The 25,765-nt window shown below is 41.9% G+C and overlaps 1 protein-coding gene across 2 annotated transcripts in view; it reads left to right on the top strand.

Moving 5' to 3' along the window:
• Positions 1 to 25,765, top strand: part of LOC110977020 (gamma-aminobutyric acid type B receptor subunit 2-like) — a 53,245-nt gene that overhangs the window by 12,678 nt on the left and 14,802 nt on the right. Inside the window, exons 2-4 of one of the 2 annotated variants that reach the window (XM_087131865.1) lie at positions 10,756 to 10,827; positions 20,496 to 20,633; positions 22,645 to 22,815. In XM_087131865.1, coding sequence (XP_086987991.1) covers positions 10,795 to 10,827; positions 20,496 to 20,633; positions 22,645 to 22,815 — 342 coding nt within the window. In that variant the 5' untranslated portion in view covers positions 10,756 to 10,794. The remainder of the gene's footprint in view (positions 1 to 10,755; positions 10,828 to 20,495; positions 20,634 to 22,644; positions 22,816 to 25,765) is intronic. The other variant, XM_022230776.2, reaches the window with a different exon arrangement.

Here is a 25,765-nt window from a genome sequence, read left to right as displayed (position 1 = left end):
ATCAGGAACACTTGAATTTGTTTATGAATAAACATTGTGGCTATCTATGGGACGAAGCTCTCCGCACCGCCCTTTGGAATTTGCCGATCAATTTGGAAGGAAGAAACAGAATATGCTTTTTCACTCAAGTGAGAATCTGAAACGGCGTGTGTTCACAAACAACGAGTGTGTTTTCATCTGCATCATTTCATCCCTGTGCACGCACCCCTTTCAGCCATCTTCACTCTCTTCCTGTATGCTGTACTTAACGCCTCTGATGGTGCTGTTTAGAGCTGCTATTGGGCTCACCGTACTGCATAACTGTGGTCATGATTCAGATGTTACAACGTTGACATGCAAATACTATAACACGTTTTATTCAACGCATATTTAAATAACATAATTGCTACAACAATCTATAGATTTCCGCTGTGAACAGTGGGGAACGTCTCTTGATTCCGATTTGTACCAGGAGCTGTTGAGGAAAAATAATGATGGGAAAACTGTGCGCTGGCAATTCAGAACCCCCCCCCCGGAAAAAGAATTTTTTTCACTAACCTAGGCTGTTGATCTTTTGACATATCCACCAGCAATTAAACGATGTTCACAATGGAGCAGCTTTTACATCTTGGCCGCTTTGACATTCTTACTTCGAACATCAATAATTCGTTGGCTTTCGGAGTGGATAAATAAACACTTTCTTTTAGATGGCCGGCCGCAGCTTTCCAATGCCACTGATGGGTTTCTACACCCCCATTAGAGTTTCTTGTTTTCACTTCTCCTTCTAGACCGACGTACCTTCATTTACATTGGCGTCGGAACTATTTATTCTGCTTTGGAGTGCCGACGTCATAAAAGGCAGTCCTAACCAATAAAAATATATTAACGTCAAATCATTGTGTCAATTAGTCATAGTTATTATCAATTCGATGTCCTCGAATCATTTGCCGTTAAATGGCAAGGTGTACATTCGTGTGAAACGAGAAATGGAAGATGAGATGCGGGATTACCCAAAAGGGATCTTCCGCTTTTCTCATGGTCATGTGTATGCTTTTTGAATGTTGTGTATTTAAGCACGAATTTCTGCCAGCATAAAATGTTGCTGGGCAATTGTGATCGTAAATTACAGATCGGTTTTCGGCAGATTTGTTTGGATGTTAAAGGATACTGTCTAACAGCAAACTACTTTTCAGGCTGGTTTTGCTACGCAAACCAGATAAAAGGAAGGTTGGAGTTAACTTTTCACTGGAGACTTTTAACAGGCAGATGCAACACTGATGGTTTAATTTCATTACATTGTTAACGTGGCCCAACAAAGTCCACGATTTTCAATGCTTGTTATAGCCAATAACCAAAGCCTTTTGCAGGCAGAAATTGCACTGTAGATCGAATGGAAAGTACCAGTATGGAAATTAAGAGCTGGGCGAGGAATTTTCAAACATTAATCTTACCCATACTTTAGTTTTGGAATGGTTGGTAACAAATGTGAAATACGCTTGGGCCTTGAATGGCGTTTAAAACTACTCCTTAATCTGAGAATAAGATTAAGACTGCTGACCGTTTCAAATTACAGTAAAAAACGCAGGACCTTTAGGGCATCCTGAAGTCTGCCGTATCTCTTAGAAAGCTGCTTGAGATGTTTTTGTTCAGATCACTGCGTATCATACATCCTGAGGGTTGAGTCATCATCATGAATGCTACACATACATTACTGTGGAAAAGGCACTAAGCCAGTGATTCGCTATTACATAAAGTCATAACTTTTTAGTGTAACATGTTTGTGTGTGCGCTTCGTAATCGAGTTTTGCCGTGTTCATGAACGTGGACAGACCTATAAAAATATGTAAGCTCTGGCGTGTTTAATGGTTTAGTTCATCCATGTGCGTGATTGATCTATCTTTGAAAATGATGAACAACATCAGATGGCCGTGGCGTTGCCCAGCGACGTAAAGTCAATGGCCTCGGGCAAGAATAAGGTACTTTAAACGGAGATGGCAATTCTTGGATGGACTAAAATTGCGCGGCGTGAGTACAGTTTAGGAACTTTGGTCAAAAAAAACCTTAAAAATTTTCTCAGGAAAGCTCCGAAATTCATGTATGAACACCTGGATACTGACCAGACGAATGACATCGACATCACACGACGTCAGGTTTTTTTGAACATAAGAAATAAGAATATGGAAACAAGTTACGGAGTTTTAGAAATTGCAAGGTTACATTACAAATTTGGGAGAAAATTTCGAGCGCGTATTGCATAAATTTTCCTAGACCTATGGCACCTAATGTGCTCCGTATCACTTAAGTCACACCGTTATGATTTCAATTGGGACGATGTGAGAACTTGAAAATGACACTTTATAACTGGCCTTTAAACTGCCAGGTTTGCAAGCCTGACCAAGTTTCTTATACCAAAGTGATTTCTGAAGGTCATTTTGCTCATAAGCGATATACGGAACAAGTGTGGTGAAATGCCCGTTCATCGATTAGATTAGTCGATACAAAAGCAAATCAAACATGCTGCAGCAATGTTCATTCATTGCAGTATCATTATTCAGATATGATACAGTGACTGCCTGGCTAATGTGCTTGTGCCGGTTCGTTATTAATAATGAAGGGTATTGATGTCGTTTTGTTAGTATAGCAACATCAATATCATCGTGTGAGACTTTAATAATAACACAATTCCAGTGGTATTGTTTCACGCTGTGGTCTGTATATTGCACTGTTATGAATGTTATGAATGTGGCCTTCATTCAAAATTTACATGAATCAACAATACAGCACGGGGATAGTTCTATTATAACCAACCCTGTGAGAATACTATCGAATACTATTTATGTGCACGCCGTGCCCTGGTTTTCACATAAATTTCAGCCAACAGTGGCATCAAATGTTTGACATTACAGTGGGATAAATTCATGAACACGCAGACCAATCATTGCTTAAATGTACCTCTGGTATTTCAAGAAACTACTACATGTAATCTTTTTTTTGTCACGCACATTTTGTTTTACAAAAAAGCTCTAAACAGGTCCATTTCCTCATAAGTACGGACGACTCAAGAGAATATTTCCCTTGTTATTCTCCCATTTCGTAAGGGTTCAAACTCACTCAGTTGGACTGATACTTTAGTGACGACAGTTTGAATGAAATGGATCCCATTTAATGCACTGAGTTTCAACACGAGGGATTTGTACGCAGTCATTCAATTTAGCATTACAACAATAATGTGTCTGATTTGCTTTATAATTGAGACGACTCTTCTCCTTCACTACAACACTTCGGGGCTCTTAGCAACGCGGCTTTATCTCTACTCAGCCACCAATTACCTCAAGATTACTATACCCTGTTTGTCGATATTCCTCAACAGCAGGGAGATGGAATGCAATCGCTTGGCCGCACGGTTCTGTTGACGCGGACGGAAGTCCAAAGTTCGGCCCGTGCGGTCACTGCAGGCCACATGTTCATGGATGATATTTTTCCACTTTTAATATCAGAAAAGACGAAGTTGTGTTTACCGACCTGGACCATCATGTTTGGCTCCAATTTAACAGGGCTGATCAATAACGATGCGGGGATCAGCGGTGAAAATGGCGGAAAACAGAGCCAAGAGTTCACAAACTTGAGTTATTTGATAATTTGTGCAGCGCCCTCAGTCGGTATGAGGACGAGGGAGGCAGGCCATTGAGGCTGAATGTTTGATGTCAAGAAATGTTCCTGCCACCGAAACTGTTGTCGACAAGCGGTAGGCAGAGAGCATGTTGCTAATGATTAGCTGTGTACAATGTTTTGTACTGCACTTTACCGTCACCAACTTGCAAGTGGAGTTTGTGTGAAATCTGAAAAGACCATTTTTGGGGGGAAGGAGTCTTAATTAGACCGCTGTTGGAAGGAAATTTAAAACCAAGCTTTCTGAGGTATCGCACTGTTTTCAAAATGAATTCCTCATTCAGGCTCATTGTCAAGAGAGAAAAAAAGGAACGGACCAGTTTTGCCGCCAGGTTTTCCACATACATACGCTTTCATTCATTACAGAGCAAACATATATAAATGTAAATACGTATCAAGATGTCCCAATAATATTTGACGCGTATGGAGAAATCGGTTTTTCCTAACGATGCGTTTTTAGCCCAAACGGCACATTACACCATACCACCCTTTGACAGTGCTTCATTGGCGGTAGTGACAGCGACAGGCAACAAGTGCCTCGGGGTGTTCAGCTTCAACCGTCAAGCGGCCTCAGACAAGTTCATCACATTTCACCAGAGACCGGTCGACTCGATCGACAAACTTTCCAGTCTCTTCGCAGCTGATTGAAATTCGCTTTTTTTTTTAAAATAAAACTGTAAATCATCGGTTGCTGCGGAAAATGTTTTGCACCGGCACGTCAGCAGCACTTGCAACTCACTCGCACACACTTCACGCGGGAAAAAGGAAGTTAATTCCTTCTCTGACGAAGAAAGAAAAAAATCATTCGATTACCACCACTTGTCATCGGATACGATGCTTATTTTATGCTACGTGCCGTTCGGAATTTCCTCGTCTGCCGCCACCATTATTTTGTATGCCCATTCAACCGCTTTTTTTGGGGGGGGGCACGGCTGAACATGACGAAATTCCTTTCAGAAGACAATGCCAAAAAGCTGCAACGCAAGCGGGGTTAATGCCGACCCACTGGCATTGCAGTAATGGAGTTCCATTCCCGAAGCTAGCTCCAAACAGTAGGGTACATAACACGTTCGTTTGCGGTGAGAACGCCATACAAATAGTATCCTGAAATGTATGCTTTCAGCCTGCTGACTACTTTTCAAGAACAAAGGTATGACTACTTCTTATGGCGATACTTTATTGGTCACCCATAGTCCACCATACTGATGTCCCCCAACTCGATCAGTTGGCATTACCTTATCATCAGATTCTAATCATCCTCAAAGACGAGAATTGACCGAAGGCTGCGTAATGGTTAAAAGAGTTCTGAGTGGACTTCTTGAAGTTTAAATGCTTCTTTTTTGTCTGTGGCACCTGACAAGGTAGGTTGGTCTTTTCAGTTTTTTGATTGCAAGGTTCCTATTATGACTTTGCACTGCACCGTCGGTGGTTGTGTTCTTAAGGGTAATGGAAGACCAGCAGTGCTGAATGTGAGCTACTTTGCTCTCAGGTCTAGAAGGAATACCCCTTTAAGATGCATCCTCTCCAGCGCTGAGGCCGGCTGACATTGAGATGTGTGGGGCGGAAATTGCTTCTCCATTACACCCCCTCTCCTTCCCCCCATATCTGCCGGCCTGTCGTGTCCGCACCTCATTATGAGTGGCTTAAACCCCTCGTGTCCGCAGGCTGCCCGAGTCGTCTGGCGCCTCTCTGTCCGAAACTCCAGCGACGGCGTTGAACTCCGAAGCCCTAATCAAGGCGGCCGAATTCCGCTGAATACATATTTTTCTTCCGCAGTATCAACCAAATAAAAACAGCCGTGAGCTTGGCAGTCACGTGACCACAGCAGGGCGGGAAGATGAACGAATCTGGTAATGTTTGATGTGGGGCATCAGCGAGTTCACGTCTCAATTTCACAAGATCCTCTGCGTAAAATTGGCACACGCCCTGCTGCCAGAACTGCAGTTCTGTATGTATTTTCCCAAAACAAGTGTTTACTTTGACCAAAAGCCAGAGTGATATCAGAAGGTTACAGATCAGAGGTCTGCTTACATTTACAAGCTTCAAGAGTTTCTAAAAATAAAATATCATTAACTCTTACACAAATGATAAGAAAACGTTACGTGCCAGTTGAACTTTACCACTTCTTTCGCTGTTTAGAGCACGGGCATAGCTCTCAACTACACACGAAAACGGAAAGCAGGTCAAGCAATTCTGCGTACCGCATATGGTCAGTTGAAACGATGGAGATAACATTAAGCACCGTTTAAGGACCTTCGTTGAACTGTTAACGGCCGAACGTTTTACAGGACTCTTTACAGCCTTACACTTGTGAATCCAATTTAGACGTCGTAAAGGCAGGTTAGCTTACGAGCCCAGCTACTCCGGCAGCCAAGTACTGCTCTCAACACGTCGTATAAACTGCAATCCTTAGAATCTTCAAGAAATAAGCGCGGACAACGAGCATCACCATCCGGAAGCCCCGGGGGCACCGACAAGTCTGACGTGGGAGGAAGGAACCGTCGAAAATTGAGCGTTCAAAAGTGAAGTTCCGTTGTGGCTGGCCTTGCCGTTGCTCAGTCTTGTTGTCCTCTTAAAGTCGACTTACACAGAGATCCTCCAACAATTATTGTTGAAGGGTATGGTCAGTGTCGACATTGTGAAGAACGGTATTATGTCAGATGCGTTTTAGTGCACTCTATTTTTGCTTAGAGTCTTATAACTGTTTATTATGGAAGATATCTCAACAATTTGCATCATTAAAAACATCGTCAAAATTGCAGTACACAACGGACACCTATTGACATAAGAAATTTTGGATTTACCATACTGGTAATGGCGCATGAAGCCTAATGGGATTTGATGTCGAAGTGCACAACGAGCGACCAAGACAAATTTAGTATTAAAAACAGATACGGTATGGAATTTGGCCAAGACCATCTTGTGCTGACGTGACATTCCAATAAACCTTGTGCCTTTACAGCCGACCACAGCCTTCATTTCCTCCGTCTAGAGAGCACGGCAGCAGCGAGATGCAACCGTAAATCTCCCCGGATTTTAGGACTTAAGATCTCCACGCGCCATTGCCAAATCTTTTTTGTCGTTGTTTTTCAGGCAATACAGCCTGATCTGGGTCAGGCAATACCTCTGTGAGCTCTTGTATTATACCAACTGACACTCTGGCCCATCATTTTACTGGCTATTACATGTTGGGTAACAGCCAGATGCACAAGTCCGATGATGGAAAAGCAATGAAGGATTTGAAGCGCTCTGATTTGAAGGGTCAACTCCCGACGAGGATAACTTTCTATCACGTGGCTAGCCGTTTGATATTTTTGCCTACCTGCAGAAAATTTTGATGAAAAGAACGTAACAATTGCACCAAATGGTGTGCCGCGCTTGAATGCACTATACGCAAAGGGCACTTTCGGTTCAACATAGCTCCCCATTTCCCCTTTCCTCTAAAATAACCAGCAGACAGAGCAAACTTGGTTTCAAAGTGCAAAGACAGTCTGATTGGTACACGGTACTGACGTTACTCGGACTTTCTTTGAACATAAAGTTATAGTGAGATGTAAGGTTGCTGGAGCATTAGCAGATATTCGAGTTTTCTTTTCAAGCCAACACGATTCAGTCGCAGCTGAGACAGAAAGTGCAACCCTTTTTCCGTACGCGTTGGTTCCGATTACACCTACGAATACAAAAAAACGCAATCGAAACTCCGTGGCCTTTGTAGTAGTAAAAAGGTTTCAGTGTCGCCTTATCAAATGGGTCGTTAGGAGGACTCGGTGTCGATTACCATTCAATCGAAAGCCACCCCTATCTATTATAATGCGGGTTTTCCTTGAAAGTAACCTGACAGTTACAAGCAATAAAGATATTCCACTGCAACGGCACGAGAAGAAATCGTTTCATTGTTTCAATACATGTACAAGTATTAGTATGTACTTTAATGATTAAACACAACTTTGAAATGGTCATTTTCGCCAAAATGGAAGGACAGCGTCTTGTTTGAGCGGATGCCAGACGATCTCTAGGAATACTGTGTGGCTAAACGAGATGTCAGTGGAGAGGAGTACTCGTAGCGTCAAAATACTGGGATACCATCAGTTCATAAATGCATATTATTTCAAGAGTAATACACCAAGATTCGCCCACAAAGAGCCAAACTGTACTGTATTAGGAACTAGATATTCAGCATTATCTTGAACTATTACGTCTTTTGAATGTGTACTGTCGCTTCCTCTTTTGAGCCAAGGAGCGTAGACTGTTGGAAAAATGGAAAAAGATGACTTAACCAACACCCAGTTAAAAATTTCAGGTTTATTTAATTATCACACAGAGTTAATGGGTAACCTGCTAAAGTTAATATGCATGGGACGAATCAAAGATCAGAATGGTTCTTCTTTGATTATTCACAAAGAGATAAGGCTTCACCAATCAACGACAGCTTGGTAAACCGCGTACCGGGAAAATGTTGACGACAAAGTTCCTTTAAATAGGATCAGCCATTAACCCACTACAACCTTTGCAACAAAGATAAGAGTGGCTTTTAGCAGGCTGGTAAACGAATAAAATTATTTTTTTTAGCAGGCCGAGGAGAAAGTCCCCTAGAAATATCAGCTTTGCAAACAGTCAGGTTGAAACTTCTCAGAGCTCGTGGTGATCATTACTCTTCGAGTGCTGACGAATTGGCGCCGTGGCTTCACGTTTAAGAAATGATCAGGTTAAATGGAAAATGGCAGGATATTATAATTATTATTTGGGGCAATATTTGTTGTCCGATACTGATCTTTACGTGATGTCGGGTTTCACATTTTCAAGCTTACATAAAGGTTGCGTTTAAGCCAATGTGTGAGCCAAATGGAGGTATTGTTTGCGTCGTATATAATTAGGCCAAGTGTGCACCTAGGATATGTTTTGGTTTTAATTTCTTCAATTTATTTCTTCTGTTACCGCGGTGGAAAACAGCGCTAACTGGATTGCCTCAAGAGGCTTCTGCAGTGTGTCAGAGGTTTTAGAAGATGGATCCCTGTGATTGTTTTGCAAAATGATCTTGCACGACCAACTGAATCTAATTTACAGCCTCACTTATTACATAGGCTTCCCCGGTCAACCTGAATTGTGAGTAAAATGTCTAAGTTATGGGACGGATTGATAGGACAACTGCAAATCCGTATATATGCACCAACACAGGCTTATCTAAGAAAGCTTTATACGTAAGGTCTTGGTGTCGTAATGGCGTGGCATTGCAGCTCGACAGCGGGCCAATTAGATTCATTACGCTTGCTAGATTCCGCCTGACCCGTTCAATTCACGGGGGCGATTTGAAGGGAGAGTTCGCGATTGCGGGAGATTTATCATTTCATCAAATTAGATTTGAGCGGTTGGTAAAGAAGAAAGAGAAAAGGAGAGGGGGAGAAAAGCTGCAATTGAGGGAGATTGTGTAGGATAGACTAACTAACGTCGTGGGAAGAGTTCAAAGGCCTTTTGTGTGACCCGGCGGGCGTGAGCGGCTCGCCGAGGGCCAGCGGGGAGGGGAAAACGGGTAGTGCGCAGAGGGGTCGAAACACTTTTAGCAGTTATCTTGAGTAGAGACGAGCAGACGCATCCTATATATCAGTATGGCTATTGTAGTTTCAGGTTCAGGAAAGGGTTGGGTTGATTCATCGCGCTAGACGTATGGGGACACGGCGGCTCTCACATTCGATCAACTTGTCAATGCTCTATCAACAAAACGGACGATTCACAGCAGTGCACCACCAAGAGTTTGCAACACGTTGGCCATTCATAACGCCCGAAATTTGTCGACCCTTTCCAAATGCGCATTAGGTTGACAAATTACGCGCATTGTGATTGGCCAACGCGTTGCAAACTATTGGTGGCGCACTATTGTGAAACGGCCGTATTATAGTCCTGTAAAAGAAGCAGCATCCATATAGGCAGACCGCACAATGGTGGATTCACCACCACCGGAAGGCATTCCAACACTATGTCCCAACTGCAACTTACCCTGCCCGACCATTGGCCCACGTATATTTATAAAAACCTGCCAAACGTTATCAACAATGTCAAGTGTAAAGCCTTCGGAGATATAAATATTTACGCTGGAATCTAACTGCTGTTAGTTTTCCTACGTTCGGTTTACGTATAAGAAACGCTTTTCAAATTTCAAAGTGTGTATGTCGCTCAGGTTTGATTTAATTTTCTCCTTAAAATCCATGCTCGTGCTGCCACATTGATTAAATCCTAGCCAGCAACTATGGACCAGGGTTACTTGACTGATCTAACTCATCTGGGATCCTGTAGGCCCTAAGTGTTGGGCGATGACATCATACTCTAATATATAGATGGATATTACTCGAGACGCAAGGGCTCGTACAGGGAGCTATGCTTTTATGCATAATTGCTTAGAGATTGGAAATTTAACATCCTTTGAGCAGCGTGTTAAAACGTCACAAACGATTTGGCTAGCCTAAAAAATGCAATAGCTGTGTGATTATGCAGCCGATGTAGCTTGTGAAACCATTTAAATTTCGCTGAGACTGTTCTTGGACATCTGAAACACCATGAGGTATATCACGAAGTGATTCAAATGGTTTCTTCAATAATTAGGTGTATAAAAGTGAGTGACGTATGTAATCTACGAACGTGCTTAATCGTAAATGTCCAAACGTATCTGTCAAAATGAAGACAATTAACTGTAAGCGATTGATTTACATGAAGAAGCAGTTTCCACTAGCATTTACTTTAAATCTGTGATAACATCATATTGTCACCTTTTCCTCGGCTCCGTAGGGTTGATGCCCTAATGTGGCTCAGCAGCATGGACAATCTCTCTCTCTTTCCCTCTCTGTCTCGAGACTTGATTTTTGTTTCGCAGTTCAATTTCGCCCGCGGAGTCCAGACGGTGAGTCGCGGTTACCGTGCGATGACAGCGATGGTTAGGTAACCATAAACTGGGGCCGTGATAATTAAATTGCTCGGATGGCGGTTTTTATAGAGGAAGAGATCCCGAGATAATGTGACCGACGGCGGACATCTGGCGTGGTTACGACATGAAACATGAGTAGCAGGTTCTGAAAGATTTGTAATTTGTAAAAAGAAACTTGACCATTTTTTACACAGATTGGGGACGTGCGATAGGTCCAGCCTAATCCATCCTGAATGGGTCAGCAGTCGGCTTCACTGTTAAAAAAAGTAAGCAAGTCCACTTTGCTTCACTTTACTTCCAGAGATTGTTGACGTGTTTGCCTTCCTCCATTGTTCGAACTGATTAACAAAGAAGTTTCAAGTCATAAGGCAATCCTTTGCCCCCAGTCTTCAAAATGTGGAAGGTTGAAATATTCCGTTCGTTCTTTGCTTGAAGTTGAGGTGATATTCTGGATGTGAACCCTAGGAGAGAAACTCACTTGTTCTTCAATAAGACGTCACGTGTTGCCGCGTCTTTCTTTTTGAATTTGTCCTTTTTTGGGGCATATCTCGTGATGCACTTTTTGGGGTCATTTATTAGACCGTGAACACCCTTTAAGTCGAGGTTTACATAATGTTGTCAAGTCGAGGTTTACATAATGTTGTCAACACATTTCTCCACTAAACGGCTATTACGTATTAAGCGTTGGGAATCCAATTTTGAGTTAGTAAAGGATTGGTTCTGAGACTGTAATCTCTTAAGCGATGAAATTGCTGTCTCCGGAGTGTAATTGCCATCAGACCTAATGTAAATAAAATACAGACGCTGTTAAGTGCAGTGTCATCCGGCATTATTGGATTTATTATTCTTTGCGATAGTACACACGACGAAAATGTGAAATTAGACTCCCAGACTGCGTTATCGATTCTCTCGATCTTTGTTGTAATGATAATAATTAGTTTCGATAAAGATCGTTTTATTCGACGATTCGAGGACTGTCGACAATTGGGCTTGGTTTATTTTCATAACTCCAGCAACTGATAACACGCAGGAGGATTCATCCGTCAACCCTGTCAACGCCGAGTCGAGAGCTCATTCGTATCTTGTCATGCTCTCCTACTCGTTATTGTCAGTTGGACAATTTTTCTTTCTGTGGACGCCAGCTTACATCGTTCCGCTTGGTTATGTGAATACCGGATGGTGGGTGGGCATGCTTTCACCGCGTAAAGGGGGGATTTTTTTTTTTTTTTTGCTAGGCAACTTAGGATCGAGTTGTGGTGACATTTCTCATGTCTTCACACCGTTAACAGTCCCCAGAAAATGTCCCCAAAACTACTAAAACAGTACGCCTGGTGTTCTGTGTGTGGTGGGGGTTGCTCCTCCTTGAAGACAAGTCGTAATGTCAGACAATTCACTTCAGTCTTGTGTTTCCACGTGCACTGCTGAAGAACGTTTGTTCATCACCACCACATCCACAGGAATCTTGCTCCGTGGATGGATAGGAAATCTTCGGTGAAATAGTTACTAGAAAGTTTCAAATTTTTATGTAATGCTTGTATTAAAATAAAAAACTGAGTAAAGTAGATAATAACATGCGTTATATCGAAACAGAACATAGAACATTGACAAGAGAACAAATGAATTTACTCGTTATTGCGCTCACTCTTGTGTATGCTTCCTGGAATCAATACTGCGCCGATTTCTTCAATTCCAAAGCGGCATTTCATTCAGCGACCGATTGACACTGGACCGCACGGCCAACCTTTCTGCCTTTCTTGTGCACGTAACCGATATCGTGGAAAACAGCGACTGAGGAATCTAACAGAGACAAACAAAAATAAGCGACCAGGTTCCTTGGATCTAGCGAAGCGCAACAAAACGCTATGAATCATTCGCGGTAAAAAAATTCAAATTGCAGTTTCAAATTTCAAGTATGCGGGCGGGTACTTTCGGCCTTATTATTATTAACGGTTTTTAAATGCCAGTCGCTTCATATTTACAAGTTGTGATCGATGAAATATATCGGCCATAAATGACATTGAGAGCATTTTTCTGTTGTTACGTCCACGGCAATGCAAAATGCATCAGTCATTCTGAGTGTTTATTTCCTTTTCGATTTATGACATCATAGTGTAGAAACACATGTAGGCATTGGCTGTGGTTTATCGTTCTATTTTATATCTTGATTTGTGCCAAACAAATTGTGAACTGAAAACTATGCGTTGCTAATCAATGTGGAAGTATCGTAAAAAAAAAAAAGGAAATTAGTCAGTAGAAAAGTCACATTTGGTAAAGTGCTCCGAAACGATAAGTGTAGATTACACAAATGTGACAGGTAACTACATAAATTGTTTAGCTCTACATCATTTCAATTGAAGCGTTGGTTTAAACAGAACTTGCCTTAAAATCTGAAAGAGTGGCTGAAATGCATCAGTTCGTTCCAGCATTTGAAAAAGTCATTGTTATAGTAAATAATAATGCGCTGGTGCAGACGTTGTGTATAGGATGCTCTTAAAAATGCCGCAGAGAAAAGGTCAGCAAACTTATTCCTTAGTGGTCAGGAATGTTATACAGTAAGCCAGATAAAAATAATGAAGCGCAAGTCCTTACAAACGAGAAAGACTCATGAACATTAAAACAAAACAAATTCCGCATCCTTTAGAAAACTGCACCCAACACTGTAAAAACCAACGCCCATTACAAACGCATCTTTGCGTTATTAAAACCGTTTAAAATTAAACACTTTTTATAGAAATGAAACTTGTTCGGTGTTCAATAGTAACCCGAAGATCGTGTTTTTATGTCTTGTTATTAACACCGAAACATATCAGTGAGTCCATATTTCCTAACGCATCCACAATTATTTGTTTTAAAAATAAACACCACAACTTGTTTGGCTTTTGATTATTAACACCACAGTATGTTCATAAAGTGTTTCCAGGAAGGCGTTTAAAGGGCGTTAAAACATTAACGTTTATTTTTACAGTGAAACCTTCAAAAGTCATGGTTGGCATTATTTTATTAACACCCTGCGCCCTCTAGAGCTCATATTGCACCAGTTGCATGCCATCTCGCTCCCCCGAGAGCGAACACGGTGTATATCCTTGCTTCATGTATCCATATACAAATCATGGAAGTGAACTCCGCACAATGCTTTGAGATGTCTGTACTTCCCTTATGACATTTATCAAAATCGGTTTGAGGAATTACTATTGTATCAACTGACAGGTTTTTAGATAAGCTGCTAATTTTTGGCAAGGTTTTTACGCATCTTCTCCACCTTAAAAATTTTTCATTAATCTAAGCACTTTTCTGTTTATGCAGTACGCCATTACTATCTGTTAATATCAAATCTACGCCCAACTCGTGTAAAGGTTTTTTATACTTCTGTTTCGCGTCCTTCTCTTCTTGAGTCACGCCTCGAGCCTCTCATCATTCACCCAACCACCCACACTTCTCATCGCTACCTTCCCCCCTTTCTCCCTTGAGGGGAGTAATTAGAGACAGGGCGACGCATCAGTTCTCATTGCCAGTACAGGGCTGGCGGCTGGATCGCCAATATGCCCGCCATCATGAACAGATGCATCCCAGGCAGATGCGTGGGATTTTAATGTTTCCTTTTTTCCTCCTCCCCCAAGCTTATAAACCAAGCTCTTTCCCTTTAGCTCCTTCTATATTCTCTGATCCTCACATAATGTAATTTCTGGCTAGCACCCAGAGAAGAAATGACAGGAGTCTGCCTAGCGCTGCTCACTTTCCGATATGTGGTCTAAATATTATGGAAACCTTTAATAACGACGCATCATAAATTCTCCAGTTCTATCAATTAAAGTTTATAATTGCATTGCTGTTGTGTCGATATGGTCCCCGTAAGATTCATGTAAAGTTACCAACTGTGTAGGAAGAATTTTGAGAAGGTTCTAATTGCGTTAGCCACACAGTCTGCGTTGCTTTATATTTGTGTTTTCTGTTTTGTTTGGTTTCCTGTTTTGTGTCTGTGATTTGGGGGTTTCTGCTGACAATCGGTAAATAATATTCCTTATTCTAAAAACGCTACTTTAGCATGTTCCCTGAATCTATCTTATGCATTGCGATCTGATATCTGCCAAATAGTTGGCACCAGACCATTTTGGGTTCCATGCTTCACTTTCCTTTTTTAATGCTTCTTAGTGCAATTAGATCTAATAAACCCAAAAATTTTAAATAAATAAAATCAATCTGCCATGAAGTTTTATTTCAAATTCAATATAACCATTTTATAAATAAGGTCATTGGTTCCAATATAACTGACATATGGTAACATTAAAATAACTGAATTATATTGTCAGAAACAAAATTGAATATAGAAATACGATTTCAAGCGAACTCTTAATCGCACTTGTTTATACGCCATTAAAGAAGGCTTTGAGGTATATTTTCCTGTCATTTCAGCAGTGGAGTGTTTTCTTCAAGTTTTTTCATGCCACTGCGATTACACAGCCCATGTGGAGCAATTATGCTAACTAATAATCACCATGGCAACATTATGCGGGGTCCGGGCGCACTAGAGTATGAAAAAGCAGAATATCAACAATGCTAAACAGCATTTCGTCGCCATCTTTCATGGTAGGAGCTCCAAACAATTGCCAGAGTTTGGAAATGGGACGAGGTTTCGTTAAAAGACAGTTTTGGACGTACATTGAGCTGCAGCCTTACCCTTTCTCTATTACTCAAATTGGCGTTGCAGGGGTTTCAAAGAAACCAATTATACAAAACTCATGATGTGTCATGGAAGGTCGTCGTTTTTGTTAGTCAAAGTGCAGCTTAAACAACTTCTAGATTTATTAGAAACGAAGTGCACATAATCTAAGCCCACATTTCACGCCATGGCATATATTTTGTTTGAAAAATCGATACAGAAAATACTCATTTTAGGCAAAGTTTAAGTTTAAGCATGAGCTACAGGTCTCAACCATCTGTAAATGGATCAAAGCACTAATGATTATTTACGAATTGTCGCTTGACCTTCACTTGTGCAAACGTTCCAAACATTGCCGAATTTTACTGTCTGGCCAGTGTCAAAGGGCGCCTTTTAATAGACGCCTCCCGCCCTTATGAGTAAGTTGCAGAGACTGTTAATTGAAATTGTACAGGAGTGAAGCGCGGTTAACGGATGTGGATACGGAACGGACCAACGAACATGTGGAATGGCGCCCTTAATTATCAATGCCAATTCCATTTCTCCAGGGTGTCACAATTCTCTATCTGGCCTTGATTAATACGATGGCGTTGACTGATAGGGACTTGCGTCAGGCGCGGAGATCGCCTGACGCGAATTCTTGGCGGGAAATCGAGAGTTTTCTAAGCGCAGCCTTTCTGTGTTTGCTTGACTATAACTGTGTTTACTGTTTACGCGCTGGACATTTTGTGCGTCACTGCTCTCCATTTGTCACAATTGTTTGGTAATGATGTGTGCTTTCCAAAAGGTGACTTAAAAGCTAACTTACTAAAGAGAGAGAAAATGACTTCAAATCTAAGAGGCTGAATTGGAGTTTTCTGGTCGAAATGTTTGACTGGTGAATCTTGATTTGAAATATTATCATTTTCCACCAACATTTGTACGCTGTACGAAATTTTGTATTTCCATTTTTATGTTAAATTAATTGCTAAAGAAATTCGGCATGCAAACGACAGGTTGTTTGTCATAATTATTCATGTATTGTTACAAGCTATCTGTGTTACAACCCATACAAGGTACGAGGGCAATTATTTGCTAACACGTTGGCCGGTGATAGCTGTTTCAACCATCTTCTGGCTGACACGCGTAACGGCAGTACTTAATAAAGCTCCATTCTTCCATTTTGCTTTTTAATGTCTTTATTTTGTTTGATCAAGAGGGTCTGTTACTTGGAGACAGGGCTATTAAAGCGCAGTATGTGGTTAATAATCCAGCCATCTGTCCTCATTTTCAATCAATCGGTTCCTCATCATCGGGGAAGGGAGGAGGAGAGCAAGCAGACCGCGGTCTACCACAACCAGCTGGGGATTGCTTGGAGTCAAGGCTAGCATAACAGATTACAGTCGGCCGGTTACGTTGACACATTCCCGGATACAGCCTTAGTCTAATTTCCCCGGATGAGAAACAAAATAATCCTATCAAATTGAAATTGAAAAATGTAATGAAACCCCCTAGCATAAGACGCCATACAGGCAGCTCTGGTGCAGTTTTACTACCATGAAATACATTCAACCATGGAGGAAGGAAAAAACACCTCCGTGATCCAACAGTGCAAAAAGGGACCATTTTATGCAATTATTAATGTGGTTACGCGATCGATTTCTAGTCAAAAGTGCTCGTTTCGATCTCTTCCTGATAGAAGTCTGCTTATCTCAAGGAAGAACGTTACTAAATTGCTATTACCCCAAGTCGGTTGTGACACAAGTGGGCCCTTTGATTGGTGAAGCTCAGGCTAGAATACCTCCTTATTTGCGTGGATGCAGAAGGCAATCACCTGGTACCAGACTCAGGATATAATCCATGAAAATGTATGACGATGCAGTCCAACACTACGTCTCGTACGGAACACTGTACCCGACATCAGCCAGGAGCAGTGCCGTGCTACGTTGTATTATTACAACGTAAGCAGATTTCAGCAATCACGTGACTGTGGGTGGTTAATTGACAGCTCACAAATAATGAAAGGGGACTCGTTTGAACGTTCGTTAATATGACTTTTTTTCAGAGGAAGTGCAAGTGTGTGATGGTAACACGCAGAATGGTCCAATTAGAATATACTCAAAATGGCGATGCCAAACAACTCTGGAAAAAAAGCCGTGAAACATCTGCCGTTTCATCGGCATTTCCATGCGGTAAATGTTCCACGCGGCTGACTCCAGAAGCAGCCCTGCCCTCATTACGGACATACATCGTTAAGCCCATGAGTACACATGCCATATCGGGATGTGATATACGCGTGGTAATCGGATCGGATTGGCTTGGCCTTGTGAAAATGCGGACTCTACGACAATTGACAGATGCGCTTCTACCATGGATAGCTAACAAAGATCGCAGCCAGCAGCTCTCCATTTTTTCCTTCACCAAATTCCCACTGTCAATTTTTGGAATGTCCTGATCGGCTTGTGATCTTATGCAACCGTTTGAGGAATTTAAATATGGCGTACAATTTGCTTGGTTCAAGTAATTGGTGCACCATTTCAAAATATAAAATATGTCTCCAAAGATTTCCATCCGTTTCAAGAATAATCAATCGCTGTGTTTCAATAATTGAAAGCGTCTCAAAATCTACTGTACTGTCGGATTTTTTTTTACTTCTAAGTTATGGGAATGACGTTTCCATTCTCAGTTCAACTTGATTTCAAATCCATTTCTCACTCATTTAGACGAGCATGATGATAAACCCACTTGAAATCATTCTGAGCAATGTAAACGTAATCTATGTAGCAAAATATCATTATGCCAGGAAGGAAACGAAGTCACCGTTGGAAAGTGAAAACAACTCTATCTTAGGAGAATGGCTTCCTTGTCCTTTGCAGATTTCAATTCATGTTTTTGAGAATTCGTAAATATTATGGCAAAGAACGCGATCTGATGTGATTGTGAGTCAAGTCTAATTTTATTTAAGATCGGCAAATGATACTGCACTTTCAATCTTTCACAATCACCTGTCTTTTTAGGGGACCTGCGAATACGGCACGCAGTAATGCCCAAGTACCAGTGAAGGCAAACGTAATTAATAGACACGTCCATTAGAATTATTTTGCCATAGAGTTTCCTGACATTCGACCGACCTAACCACGTGGATTAAATCCCTTGATGCCAGGATTTTGAAAATGTTGGCTTTTGGAAAAGTAATTCTATCAGATGAAATACAGTGTAAAGGCCGGTTCATACTACAGGCAAACGTGAAAGCGAAGTGGATTTTATGTCAAAACGATTTGCAAAGAAATTTCGCTCGAGTTGAAATGTGTTCAACTTTTGCAAATTTGCAGCGCAAATATTTGATCTGACGTCACAAATCCGCGTTTGTGTTCGCTTTCGCGTGAAGTATGAACCGGCCTTAACGCCAATAACAAATATAGTAGATGTGAGGAATGAGAGTCGGATGAGCTTTGGCAGTTTGGTGACGTTAACTGCCTGCACTCGAGCCCCAAAGATAGCACGCTGTGTGTGTAGTGCGTTAGATTTGTCTTCGTTTGCAATAAGTAATATGCACCGGACATGTAGGTAAGTATAATTACATTTGGATGCTATGCATGGCTATTTTGAAACCGTAAGTGAGTTACCCACTTTTCGTAAACATCCATGCATGACATTATTTGGTTAATCATTGCAACGGGGCACATTTTAAGACCTATATACGGCTAAGACCTGTATACTTCTTTCCTGTAATCGAACATTTTCTCCTCGAAATTCCATGGACTAAACACACATAATTAGTCACGGAGATTCAAGTGGGTCTTACAATGAGAAATGAAGCCCCAAATTTGTGTACAATAACACGAGGTTTAACTTGCATAATCTAAGCTTATCCTTTTTCAGTTACAACAGAGAGAAAATACTGTTGAGTTGAAGACTGGCAATATGCTTCGACCATTAAGCGTTCACAAGATTCGAAAGTTGACACAACCTTTATATGTAGCACGACAGTGCATTTTGCTATCGTCAGTAGATAAATCTCATATCATTTCAGTACCTCACGCTTGGCTATGCGGCACAGATGCACACTCCAGCGACAACTATACCAGTCCAGGCAAGGCCAGATATCCCGTCGAGACGAGCAGCACATTAGCCGGTTCCCATTTACCCATTTACCGCTCTGCTACCTCGGCGCGCAGCTTGGGACCAAGAGGCTAATCCCAGCGGGTGATCATCTGTGCAAATATAGGCACTGCTCGTTCAGACGAATAAAACTGAGAACAATTTTATCGCCTGGTCGAAAACACAGAGATAACTTTGGTTAATGAAGCGTGCCTTGGGGGGGGGGTATTTTTCCTTGATGGGCGTGTAGAGAGCTGACCGTTATAGTGTGACACTTCTTGTGTTTGAAGGCCTGGCCAATATTTCTTCAAATTTCAGAGAGGTAATTCATCGAAAAGCTACAATCAATCTTTCTAATCCTAAAAGAGGACTTTGGTCCGACATTGTCGGGGATACCTCCGCTCATCAGAACTCTGTAACCGATGATTGGAGTTGACATAGCGTATCGCTCACGAGCTATTTTTTATTGAATATTACTGGTAGCTGGCAGCAGCAGATTGAGACGCTGCCGTTAATCGTCACAATTTCGACTCTAATCCATTCAAACTATTCCCCCGACAATTTTGGTTTGTTTCTGCCGTGTTTTTCGTTCACAATTGGAAGACAGAAATGTGCAATTAAGCAAACAGAGGCAACAACAAACTTTAGGAGACGAGGTTGCAAACTCGGTAAATCAAAATTATTACTCTGGAAAAACTAGTACTGCTAACATTTCGAACGACTAATAGGCCTATTTAGGCCTATATTGGTTTTAAGAACATTCATTTACATTGTCACATTATATCCGATAAAAGATGTTCGTTGTAAAAAGTGTCAGTAAATGTCTATTATAAAGATCTCTTTGGCCATTGCTGGTATAGACAAATAATTATTGCTAATGTACGTTTATATACAGAAATATGAAATAAATTCCACCTGCCAAGCATTTTAGCCATGCCCAAAACAGCAGGTTACCAGTAGACCTTTCGATAATGACCCTCTCTAGATATGCCCTACTTCTTGGGTATCAACGGTGCATGCGAAGCAGGGTTACACGTCCCTAGCACCTCCGTGAACCAGACTACCGGGGCGGTCTTGACCAGAGATATTCTCGGTCTGCTACCACGGACGGAGGGTCACCAGTGCTCTCATTTTGCCTGATGTGCGATAGTTCAGTCATTTCTCTATGCCTAGTCCATTTTGCTGTCCTCTTTGCAGTGCCATCCCGGGATAGCCGCAGACGCCCTCTTCGATCAGCTCTATCGTAAGCCCCAGATGACCATGCTGCTGGGCAGCCAATGCTCCGAGGTGTCCAAACACATCGCGCAGATCGTACCCTACTGGAACCTCGTCATGGTAAGTGCTGACAAATATAAGTCGGATGGGGGAATGCCGAGATCTGACCACACATGCATGGTCAGAGTGAAGGCCCGTTTGGGAACATGTTAAAAAGAACTTTTAAGGTTCACAAACCCGACAGTTTAATGACCGATATTAAGACACAAATTAAACCAGACGGAGAAACCAATAGCATGATTTAATGATACATGCTGCTATGGGCACTGAAATCAATGCGCTGAGAAGAATAATCAACCGCTGAAAACGAAGCCATCAACTTGGGTATCAGTCGTACCAATAGAGTCGCTGGAAAGGGGACTTATGAAGTGCAGAATTTAAATGTTTGGACTAGCAATAGGAAGGCAAAGAGTTCTCCCATATATTCATGAATTTGTACTTTGGGGAAGTGGGTGTGTTCTTTTACAACATGGCCAACTGTAACAATTTCGATGAAAAAAAAGCGAATGCCCAGTAATGACCTTATGTGCGCTCGGCACCGAAATTTACCGCATGGTGTTTGCCAGACGCTTTTAATCCCGATCCATTATCATTGTCTAGTAAATAATTCGTGTGACATATTCCATCATTGTCAAACTCTGTTTGGTCTAATCTACGCTTCATTGCGCCCAATGTCTTATCGTATCCAGCGATCCAGAAACAACTTCATTCACTCAGAAACGATTTCCGCGTTGGGCGATCTCAATGAGCTAATTGGATACGATCTTCCCATCGGTGAAGAATTGGAGTGCTTGTGTGTCGTGTTGTATTGAGGCGGCAATAACTTTCCGCTGGTGCATATTCTGAAGGTAATCGGCCGGCAAAGTGTCTCATCCCATCAAGCAACACGGCCGTACTCGTTATCCCCCTATCAACTGGCATTCTTTCCCTCCCAGTGTTTAATTCTGCTGTCACCTGTTGTATTCAATAAAATGAACAGGGCGTACGAGTTTCACGCAATTGCCGGCCCAATGGGCTTTCTTCGAACGTATCACCTCTTACGTGCTTGCAGTTTGAAAAATTATCACCATTCTTATTGCTATAAATTCACATAGCAATCTTATCATTTCTAGAGATGTTCAAAGTGAAAAAGGACATTTCACACGGCATCTCACTTTTCCACCTTATCTTCATGATTTTGTGTCAGACACATTTTGTGCCTAGGCTTTGTTGTTCACTTTTGAATGGCTGGGAAATCTCAGTAAGTCACTCGTCCCCCAATATTGTCCTAAAACATCGTAATAGACATCAAAGAAATTGATATTATTACTTTACACCCGCTGTTGGTTAATTTTGATGATAATGAGACCAATGCTTGACAAAAAAAGTTTGTGCATAAGTCTGGGCAGTTGATATATTGACCCACTTCAAATGAACCCTGTTCAACAAACTTTGCCTTCTTTTAAAAAGGTGTTGTCAGTTTCCCTCAAAGTAACTTACATGATCTTGATGCTTTTTGTCAGGATGGTCATCTCAAGCAATACGCCTGCTCATGTTGCATTTGCCCTGCTTCAATTCGTGCTGTCTTTAATCTGATGTTACGTGTCACACGTGCGGGGATGCCCATGCGCGCCGTGCACCCAGCCGTGTCTTTCTGATAGAAATTGGTTCACGTAACGTGCACCCCGCGTCTTTCAAAATATCATCCATCTGGCACGTGCACATGAACTACGCGCGCAGCATGGTGGGATGCCGTGGGGTAATCGTTATGTAGGCCGGGCAAGGCGCATAACACAAGAACGCGGCGAAATCCTGCCCACGTGCTTGGGCTAAACTGGCTGGATTTTATTAACAACCGATAATGTATTAATACAAGAAATTGTAAGAGCTCCTTTAATGCGCGACACTCGACAATTTGCTTTAGAGCAATTTCTGTATCGACCTTTGGGGCTCATACCATAGTCGGAAGGTAAATTTGCAAACTTTTGAAAAGCTGCCTTGGATGGGATCTACTGATCTTATACTGTGTTGGCTGTGTACAATAATGTAATGTTCTTTTAAAGCTGCTGATCCAATTTTAACGTGCATATAGGTATCTTATGGCGCAACATCAGTGACGCTCACCGACAGGGAGTTTTACCCGACTTTCTTTAGGACGGTGTCCCCCGATTCTTCCCACAATGCAGCCAAGGCGGCCTTCATGGAGTACTTTGGATGGTACGAGATTGCTAGTCTGATAGAAGAGGAGGAGATGTTCTCATTGGTGAGTAAGAAAGCCCGGGAAGACAGTGATATTGTCGGATATGGGAAGGTTCACATGATAGTATTCAGCAAAACAGATGTCTGGAAGTTATTCAAGGAATTTTATTTGTACTACTTGGACGTAAAGTGCGTACCATTCCATCGACTACTCGAACTGTTTCGAAATAAAACGAACTGAAAAAGATGCGAACTGAACTCAAGCACTGACTGGTCGGATACCAACTCAGGCAAACTTGACAAAGAGACCGAGGGTTTGTTCAGCGCGGCGCCAGTCATATCTTCACGAGCTTTCCTCTCGTTAATGCAGAGAGGCGACTGCTTATATCAGTATCTGGACAAATTCACCAAGTGTTTATGTGAGGGTCAGGATATTCCGCGGAGACTGAGCAAGCATTTTAGCCATTTCCACAAGCCCTCTCAACCGTTCCAGCGCAATTTATAATCGTGCCGCTTTTTATAGTCCTCTACATCACCCCGGCCCCCACCGCGGATAGTTTGATTGATCGCCTCACGAACGGCATTAATCTTGGCGGGAAAAGCTCTAACGTCAGTGATGTTTTCTAATGCGTGAAAACAACACAAAGGCTTTTCCAGCTATGGAGAAACTTATATATTGCTCAACCACGTGATCGTCTGGCTGTTTCATATCGTGTATGCCATGGTTACCACAGATAAACGGTATCCTTGTTTTCATATTTAATATCCTAACTTAAGTTCTTATTTTTCTCGGCTGCGTTAACGTTCCGATGAAACTGAAAACCATTTAGCAAAAATGAGCTGCTGCCTTGTTCACGCAGAGTTCAGATAAATGACTTCTTTGTACCGTTTGTGTTTATTAGAGATCTTGCTCATTATACTCAGCGGAGAAGACAACATGTTTGCTGCTACGAAGCGAGGAAGCAGTCCCCAAGTCGTTCTAAAGTTGCCCGCAGATAGCAACCGGCATCCGATGGGTGGCCCCATTTCTCACATAAACGGAAACGTATTGTCTGTGAGCCCTATATCCTAGTCATATCAGTCCATGCATTACGTCTTAACCTTTACTCCGGGCCTAGGGAGGCACTGAGGGCATCTATTAGCCTACATCCCGCATCATACAGTTCCCTCCTCCAAGTCCTGAAGAGGAGGACAATCTTTCATCCCGGCTTCCTTTCTTTTTTCCTTTGTACCCGCCGGGCGCTGGGCCAAAGTTGGTAAGCCATCCGATACAACGACTGATCCGAGTTTAGAATGAAATTCCGCTCCATTTTGCCCTGCGGCCGTGCATGATAGTCAACTTGTTGTTATCGTTTCACTAGGTCTTTAATTTCCCGCTGCTTTTTTCGTCAGTCAGTGTTGGTTTCGTTTTTGTCGATGTGACCCAATTTCGCGAGCGCGAGGCAAAATTCAATAACGAGTGGCGTATAAGTTGCATTTGTCTGGTAGCACAAACGGACATCGTCTAATTTTTCAACTACATGTATTGAGAGTGAATTCTGATTTAGGCTAGCGTTAGCAGTCTTTTTCATTTTTCTTATTCCCTTGGAACAAGTCTTGACGTGTGGGGCGCAAGCACCACGATAGGTACGCCTTTATTTCATTAATTAAGCCAACGGTATACAGACCCATAACGCGCCGCTAAAGAATTGTATTCCTTTTTTTCATGTGTCATTGGATGCGTCACATCCGTACCTAAAGTGAAACGTCACCGATCTCCTCTTTAAGAGGTCCGACTAAAAAGTGTACGCTCCTTTAGATAGGCAGGAGAAAAAGGAACATGTGAATAAGCACTATTTTTTATTATTTATATTAGATTTCTTAGTTGATATAGGCCTATACAATAACTGGTGGAAAACCACAGGGACTCATATTTGTTTTCATTCTAAATCCACATCAACCTGACCAGGTGTTCTGTGGTGTTACATCATTTGATTTGGGTAGTCGTGGATCACTCATTCAAAACCTGATTGCCGTCCATCGAGTCTACGTTGCGACAATAGCACATTCTCACTCTGATATAATGGATTTGGATCGGAAAGTCTCAAGCCAGGTGTTGCTCGATTGCTTCTGAGCAGGCACAGCGTATGTTCCGCTTGGTATGGTTTTAACTCAAAACCCACCAAAGCATCTGTGGGTTTTGCTCGGACTTTCTCCTTTGCATCAGGTAATTGTGAAAGTACCTCGAGAGAAACCAAGATGTAGATCAAATTGAAGTAACCTTAAGGTGGGGGACGATACGAGTCTAATTCATGAAAAAAGGTACCCCGGTATGGCCAGTTAGAAAACACATTTCAAATATTGATTGTATACTGTTTCTAACTTGGCTAAATTCGGCCTTCCCCTTCAACAATCTGGTAAAATTCATTTTGATATCGTCATATTAAACGATAAAGGCTCATTACCTTTTAGTTAGTCTGTTTAAAATGCAAATATCAAGACAAGATCACGTTAAGCTGTAAAAGCGATCTTTGAAAAGCCAAAATGTCCATATTAAAGTCAAGACAAGCACAAATGGCCGAATGGTGCATTATACACTGTATATTTTTGTTTGAAGGAGGGTGCTCGTCACTAACTAAAATAATACGAAGACTAACAAAGGGGAAAACTTACATTAAATTGCAAATTGGATTGCGTTTCTAAGGAGTCGTGATTTGCTTCAAGCATTGATGGTTTCCATCTGGATTCCGCCATATGAGAAATAAAGGCAAAAAATGACGCGAGAAGGCATGAGCTGCCCGGCGTGTGAGGTCTCATTTGTGGTTTCCCGACCCCAAAATAAACCGGGACAAGCTTGTCCACTTTTCAGAACCTCAATCAATGCCAGGGATCACAGCATTTGGTGTGAAAATGACAATCAAAATATCACCCTATCTCCTATCGTGTGCCCTGGGGAGGCTTCAAAACGTGGGAATTATCTCGGTAAGTCATACCTTTGCAGAGTGTTGTGTGGGTTGGGGTTGCGTAGGCCTTTG

This window comes from Acanthaster planci, unplaced genomic scaffold (genome assembly GCF_054643075.1).
Source record: "Acanthaster planci isolate LZ-2023a unplaced genomic scaffold, COTS_SCS Contig22, whole genome shotgun sequence".
Taxonomy (NCBI): Eukaryota; Metazoa; Echinodermata; class Asteroidea; order Valvatida; family Acanthasteridae; genus Acanthaster; species Acanthaster planci.
The sequence above is the reverse complement of the archived record's forward strand: the minus strand, read 5'-3'. Positions and strand labels throughout refer to the sequence as shown.